At 44.2% G+C, this 7,623-nt stretch overlaps 1 protein-coding gene across 1 annotated transcript in view; it reads left to right on the top strand.

Moving 5' to 3' along the window:
* The window catches only part of IL1F10 (interleukin 1 family member 10), a 27,829-nt gene extending 20,450 nt beyond the window's left edge, over window positions 1-7,379 (top strand). The window contains exons 3-6 of the mRNA XM_069087558.1: window positions 2,129-2,195; window positions 4,573-4,658; window positions 6,145-6,272; window positions 6,749-7,379. Of these exons, the coding sequence (XP_068943659.1) occupies window positions 2,164-2,195; window positions 4,573-4,658; window positions 6,145-6,272; window positions 6,749-6,961 (459 nt within the window). The 5' untranslated portion in view covers window positions 2,129-2,163 and the 3' untranslated portion in view covers window positions 6,962-7,379. The remainder of the gene's footprint in view (window positions 1-2,128; window positions 2,196-4,572; window positions 4,659-6,144; window positions 6,273-6,748) is intronic.
* Window positions 7,380-7,623: the final 244 nt, after the last annotated feature.

The following is a 7,623-nucleotide window of genomic DNA, read 5'->3' as shown; positions in this document are numbered from 1 at the left end:
ACACACACACACACACACACACACACACACACACACACACACACACATTGAACCTTTCCATCTTTTTACTTTCTTTCTCTCCTTGCTCCTGGGTCATCAGATACACTTTCTAATCTAGGTTTCTTTTCTTATACTTCTGCTTTGTAGGGAAATTTTACAGGTTGGGACCATCTTCCTCTTCTGACTGATTGATCCTCCTTTTTCTGGTCACACCTACTATCAATTTCCCCTACCCCCAACACTAACACTGATTTAGCAGTTTTTTTGAACACCCCAAGGACTTGCCTAAATTCCCTCTCTCCTGTGTCTTGCATAGGTCCATCTAAAATCTGATTGCTTTAGAGAAAATTCTAAGGTTGGGACAAAGTTTTGTGTTATATGGACTGGGAAAAAGCAGAACAGAAAGAAGACAGTGTTTGGGGGTTACAACAGTCTGTCTTTGCAGCAAAGAAAACTGGAGGCTGATGGGGAGGGGAAGGGGTTGGTCAACCTTATAACCTAGTATGATAGCCTAAGGCTGGAAGGGATCTCAAAGGTCATCTAGTTCAAATCTCTCATTTTACAGATGAGGGAACTGAGGCCCAAAGAATTGAAGTGACTTGCCCAGGATCATACAGCTAGTAAAAGTCTTGCCACAAGACTTTCATGACTGGAGGAGAGAGTGAGGCTGCTGATTTTGGCATCTCTGTCTCACTTCAATTCAATTAATGTGCAAGTCAAGACATCACCCTCATGATGTCACTGGTCTTCTTTGAGAGCAGAGGGTGAGCGACAACAGTAAACATCAAAGCCAAGACTTAGCCTAGGAATTTTGGCTCTAGAGACAGTCCTTTATCCATGCCACTGTGCTGCCCTCTTTGGATTCCTTAGATTTTAGAGTTGAAAGGGAGATGAAGGGCCACCTAGATTTCTTTAAAAAAAAAAAAGGAGGAAACAGAGGCTTGGGGAGTTGATGTTACTGACCCAAGTTTGCTTAGAACAGTCAGCTCAGTCCTCCTGACTCTCCCAATTTTAAATTCACACCAATAAGGGTCAATTACAGTACAGATTCTCACATCTCAAGCCCACTTGAAGTTCAGTGGTCCTCTTTCTGTGAATGAATGGAAACTGAATGGATTTCTTTTCTTTAAAAACCTTGGTAGAATTGATAGCCACCTCCAGTCATCATGTCCCTAGCTCATCTCTTGTAACTTACCAATACCAGCCAAATCCCAGTATTTCAGTCTATAAAGAGCAGGACTCTCATCACCCATTTCTGTACCTTTCTCCCTCCCCACAACCAGGAGCTAAGGAATGGGTCACCCTCTTCTGGATGATACAAAGAGCCAGGACTGATCCTAGAGAAATCCCAGAAAAATCCTAGGGAATCCTAGGGAAGAAATCTACAGACAGAGAGGAGGAAGACAAGATTTCCAGCTGTGCCTACCACTGCCCCCTTCACAACTCCATTCCTAAGCTATATTCTCCAGGACTTTGGAATTTTAGAGCTAACCAGGGATGTGGGAGAGAGAGGATCATGTCCAACTTCCTCACATTACAAGTGAAGAAACTCAGATTGAGAGAAGTAAAGTCTTTGTCCAAGTTCACAAAACCAGTATGTGACAGCACAGGGTTTAATAGTAAGAGCTCACATTTCTTTAATAATGCCTTATGGCTTCCAAAGGGCTTCCCTCCTAATTCTGTAGGGCAGGAGCTCAGGTATCACATTTTCATTTTACAGATGAGGAAATTGAGGCTCATAGAGGTTTCCAGGCTTGCCTGTGTTTGGGTAATAGGTTCCTGTTTCAGCTGGTCCTCAAAATAAAAGTTTTGGACCATCCACTAAACTGCACTGTGTCTTTTCTAGTGATATCATGACTAAGGAGTACCATGTATTCAGTTTGGGGAAGGCAGTGAGAGTCAGACTGTGAAGGGCTTTACATTTTAGAATCTGCATTTTTTCCTTAAAGGCAGCCCATTCTCCAATTTCCAGTAACTATTGAGGTGGAGAACTTGTTCATTAATCCCTCACCACTGTCAGCTGAACTCAGTGTAAAGGCAACCTAGAAATCAGAATATGGAGATTGTCAGGTCCACAGGCTTCTCAGCACCTTCCTTTCCTAACCACAGAATTCTCTTCCTTTCTCAGCTGGGCTCAGGTGCACTCCGCCTTAGACTGCAGAGATGTGTTCCCTCCCCATGGCCCGGTACTTTGTGTAAGTTTTTCCAGTTTCCTGGCAGGGGCCCTCCTGGAGATCCCTTAGCCTTCCTTACCCTGCTGAGGAGGAGATACAAGGGGGACAAAAGAGCTGTCTTTATGTATTTGAAGGCTGCTATATATAGAAGGGATTAGACTCATTCCATCTGGGACCAAAGAACAAAAGCTTCAAAAAAGGAAAATTCAGGCTTCAGTGTCAGGAAAAATTTCCTATGAGAGCTGCCCCAAGAGATATGGGCTAATTCCAGGGGCAGTGGTTTCTGCCTCCCTGGAGGGCTGCATGCATGGAGTGGGTGATCACTTGTCCTGTATCTCACAGTGGAGGTTCCTTTCCTGGTTGTATTGGATTAGATGGCCATTTAGCTCTCTGATTTGGTGATTCTGGAATAACAAAAGAAGCCCAAGGTGGAGCTCAGTGCTGGTTCACAAGGGAACAAAAGCCTCACACACACAAAACAGCTAAATAACACTCGACTTGAGTCTGTGAATGAGTCACACAATAAGACCTCGGCCCAAGGTGGAAAATTCCAAAGGGAGAGGTTCCAAGTCCTGGTACAGGACTTTGACCCAAATTGGGCAAGTGAAACTGACTTTAGCATACCTAGGTGTTAGCCAGGGTACATACCTGCTTGGGAGAAATGACTAGAATCTAGCTTTAGCACCTTCAGAACAAAGGGGGAGTTCCCAAGTTCCTTAAGTTCCAGGAATCCTTATGATTCATGCCAAGTAAAACCAGCCCATAACCCAAGGTAATCATGGCATTACTTTGATGTTTTGCTCACACCCCAGTTTCCTTTCCTCTTCTCTTCCAAAGCCCAATATTTATCTCTAAACCTATCATTATAACACAATGCTGGCCATGAGTGATGATGAAGGAGCCTTGGCCAACTCTCATTTCAACCTTAGGAAAACACTTGGCCAAGCAAAGCTGTGTAGCCATGGTCTTGTCCTATGTGAAAACTCCTTATCCCATTAGTAGAGAACTGGGGAACAGGCTAGAAAAAAGCTGAGATGAATTGAACAGGGAACAGTCAAGCCAGTCCAAATTCTTATCACCCCTGCAGTGAGAGTGAATTTCTACCCTGAGATAGTTCTAAATGTGCTCATAGATTGATGAGGAGGGGAGGAATATGGCAGAAAATTCAGTACCCGTAATCACTTCATAAAAATGTCTACATTAAGAGAAGCAGACTTGGAGGAACAGGGAGGTAATAATACTCTCATGCTCTGTAGCTTGATAATCATTGTGTTTACTTCTGGATACTATATTTTAGAATGAGCATGGAAAGGGTGAAGACCTTGAGGAGAATGACCTGTATGATAAAAGGGAAGGTACGTGGTGCAGTGTATAGAAGATTGGAACTGGATTCAGGGAGACCTGAGTTCAAATACAGCCTCAGATACTTAATAACTATGTAACTCCAGGAAAGTCATTTTACCTGTTTGCCTCAGTTTCCTGATCTGTAAAATAAGGATGATAATAATAGCAGCTACCTTCCAGGATTGCTGTGAGGATTATTATTTGTAAAGTGCTTTGTGATGCTTAAAGCTTTGTATAAATTCCAGCAGTTATCATTAGTGAAGGATTTTGAGTCCTTGACATGGGAGGATCAATTGAAGGAACTGGGGATATTTAACTTGGAAAAGTGAAACTAATTTGGTCCCAAGCAAAAGCTTCCTAACAATTGTTTAGTCAATTAGCTGTGTCTGACTCTTCTTGATAAAGATACTGGACCAATTTTCCATTTCCTTCTCAAGCTCATTTTTCAGATAAGAAAACTGAAGCAAGCAGGGGTAAATGACTTGCTAGGGTCACACAGCTAGTAAGTGTCTAAGGACAGATTTGAACTCAGGACTTCCTGACTCCAAGACCAGTCAGGACCTGCACCACCTAGCTGCTCTCCCAACAGTTAGAGATTCAATTCAATTCAAAAGTAGAGTGTGCTGGGTCTCAGAGTAGTGGGCTCCCCCTCATTGGAGGTACTGGATCAGAGACTGAGGACCAATTGCTGGGTTCATTCTAAAGAGGATTCCTTTTCTAGTGTGGGTTGAATTAGATGAATTCCTTCATCTGTAAAATGAATGGGTTGAACTGGATAGCTGCTGAGGTCCCTCTCAACTCTAGACCTCAACTCCCCATTGTACAGATGGAAAAGCTGAGATCCAAGGGAGGTCAAGTGACTTGTCCTTGGTTACATGTTGATTCAGAGCATGAACTCCTGCTTCCCAGTCCCATGTCCTTAATTCATTGTGATATTTCCTTTAGTATATGGAGAAAAGGAGAGGCTGACGGGCTTGAGGGTGGAGTAGTGTGTAATTGTGGGTGCATAGGAGGGTGAGACTTGGGACCTAATGCTAATCTGAAGATCTTTCAGAATCAAAGATGCTGAACAGAAGCCTTTATACTTGAAGAATGACCAACTCCTAGTGGGAGACTCAAACTCAGAACTCTGTGGTGCAGGTGAGCAGTTCCTAGGCATTCTAAGTTACCCACTTGGACTCCCCCTTTCTTCTCCCCACCCAATTGGTGCCAGTTGAGCCCCATTGGCCAACATGGTCCTTTACAGCTACAAGAGCAGCTTTGGGGGCATCGTGATGTGGAAGGAAAATGCCATCTTTGTTTGTGGCACAAGTCTACTAGGGAGAATTTTGTTAATCAATTATTAATTATTTAATAATTAAATTATTCTAACTCCAGAGGGACAGAGTAACACGGACACAGAAAACTACAAACATTGATAGATTTAAAGACAGAGAAACAAATAGACAGAGACAGAGAAGATATCAAAAGAGACAAAAGGAGAGAGAGAAAATGAGTGAAAGTAAAAGAGGGAGAAAGAGAAAGAAAGAAGAGATAGAGAGAAAGATAAGTGCAAAAAGGCCTTCCCCAAACCTTTGAAATTCTGACACAAGCAGTTTTGGATCAAGGTGAAAATATCTCCAAACAATGAATGACCCCATGATAAATAAAACCATTACAGAGCTCAGGTGAAAATATAAGTGACTAGTTTTGATTTGGCCAATAGAATAATCACTTAAAATGCCAAGGAATCCTGGAGAATCATTTCCCCAATACATTCAGTCCAGCAAAGTGTGGAGATAAGTAATGTCCTTAATTAAAGTGTTCTGGTTTTAAATCTGGTTCCCCCCTAACCTGGGGTGGCTAGGTGGTGGTGCAGAGGATAGTCAGGAAGCCTCATCTTCCTGAGTTCAAATCCAATCTCAGACATTTACTGGTTGTGTGACCCTGGGCAAGTCACTTAGCCAGTTTGCCTCAGTTTCCTCAACTGTAAAATGAGCTGGAGAAGGAATGGCAAATCACTCCAGTATCTTTGCCAAGAAAACCCCAAATGGAATCAGTACCACTCCCCTAATTCATCTTCCTAAGCTTAGAGGTTCTTCCTAAACTTTGACCCAGTTTTTCTCTTAGAAATTGATTAGGCCTTTGATAAGAATGAAGTAAAAAGTTTTCACAGTAGAACATTGTTTTTTGGAATTGATAATTCAAGACAGACTGATAAGGATTTCCCCTTCCACTTAGAAAAAGGATTTCAGACTGAAGTATTTTCCTAATACTCTTTTGTAAGATATAGACTAAAGAGGCTATGGTGTGTGAGGAGCTCAGAATACTCCCACAACTAGCTTTGCAAGACAGTAGCTAATAACCCCAGCAAGGTCCACCTGACCGATCACTGGGCTGAACAAGGACATCTATGTCCCAGCAAGAACACAAAGCTTGGCAAACAACACCTCAACCTTTCTGCCTTTAGTGGCCCAGGAAAGCAAAGGGTTAACTCTGAGGCTCAGGGTCCCTATCCAGCCTTGTGAGACAGATCCCAGGAAATGGCCCGGTGTCTAGAAATGGCCCTGCCTAGATTCTTGTCTTTTTCTTGGTGATCCTTTTAGGGTACCCTCAATCTCCAAGTTTATTTTTTCTTCTCTCCTAGAGAAGATCTGTGTGCTTCCCAACAGATCCCTTGATCGAACCAAGTTCCCCATCATTATGGGAATTCAAGATGGAACTCGATGCTTAGCATGTGTGGATTCAAGAGAGGGACCCTTGCTACAGGTGGAGGTGAGAATGCTCCAGGCACCCTGCCATTAGTCATCTGGCACTGACATGGAACTCCTGACTCCCAGTCCCATGTTCTTCTTTTGATGTTACAATACCTCCTCTAGTACAGGGAAAAAAGGAGAGGGTAACAAGCTTTGGGGTAGAGAGTCAGTATCCCTATTCCTAATCTTCCCATCTCCTATGCTCCAGTGGAGAGAGAAATGTTGGTGCCCTCATTCTCTCTCTCTCTCTCTCTCTCTCTCTCTCTCTCTCTCTCTGTCTCTGTCTCTCTGTCTCTCTCTCTCCTCTCTCTGTCTGTCTCTCTCTCTGTCCATTCACATGATAGCAACACCTTTCTTCTTTAAAAGATAGCCCTCTCCTCTTCTTTCTCTGACCCCCAACTCTTTTACTCCCCAGTCCAAAGAGACTTCATGGCTAATACTCCTCACTCTACCCTCATAACCACCCTGTGATCGAGTGTCCTTTGTTCCCTGTAGGACGTGAACATCGAAGACCTGTATAAGGGTGGGGAGGAGGCCACTCGCTTCACCTTCTTCAGGAGCAGCTCAGGCCCTACATTCCGGCTGGAGGCAGCTGCCTGGCCAGGTTGGTTCCTGGGGGCTCCAACAGAGCCCCAAGAACCAGTCAGACTCATCAAGGAGAATGAACCTTCCCCCAGAACGGAGTTCTTTTTTGAACAGAGTAGGTAGGGGTGGGAGGCCAATGGCTCAGAAGCCCCAGTCCCACCCACGTCTGACTTCCAGACCCTGCTCTGCTTCCTGGCAAAGTTCCTGTCAGGGCCTTACTCTGTGTCCCTTTGTATAATGGGAACTAGTCAGTCTCCTTTGGGGGGTGGGAGGGGTAGTGGGGGTAGGGTTGCTTACATCAAGCAAGAGGTCCTTGGACAGAGGAACCCAACATCTCCCCCCATCCATTTGGTCCCCTTTTTCTCAGTATAAGTGTCCACTGAGATTCAGAATTTTCCAGACAGACCAAGGTCTTCCAGTTCCAGGAAGAGCAGCCTTGGATCCTAGAGTTATGCTCTGCTCACCCAGTACTACTCAGAGTCTCGTGCTCTGTCCATATCAAACACTTTTGCCCATCAATCAATGTACTGATGACCAAGTACTTTTTGAGTGTCTGTTGCTTTGTGGGGGAGGGGGACCTCTGCCCTGGACAGGTTGGGTTTATGATGATGGTGAAATGTCTAATTGGGTTCAAGTCCTCGTCAGACTCAAGAAGAGATCTGCTAAGAGAAACTGGAGGTAGAGAAATAGAATTCAGCAGAGAAGGCAGGGCCAGAGAAACAGATTCAAGGGCCATCAGCCCAGAAGCGACAGAGAACCTAGGGGAGCAGAGAGCCAAAGGCAGT

Source organism: Petaurus breviceps, unplaced genomic scaffold (assembly GCF_028583685.1).
Source record: "Petaurus breviceps papuanus isolate PSGF00001 unplaced genomic scaffold, PetGlider_PUasm1.0 182, whole genome shotgun sequence".
Lineage (NCBI taxonomy): Eukaryota > Metazoa > Chordata > Mammalia > Diprotodontia > Petauridae > Petaurus > Petaurus breviceps.
This window is presented reverse-complemented; position numbering and strand designations above follow the sequence as displayed.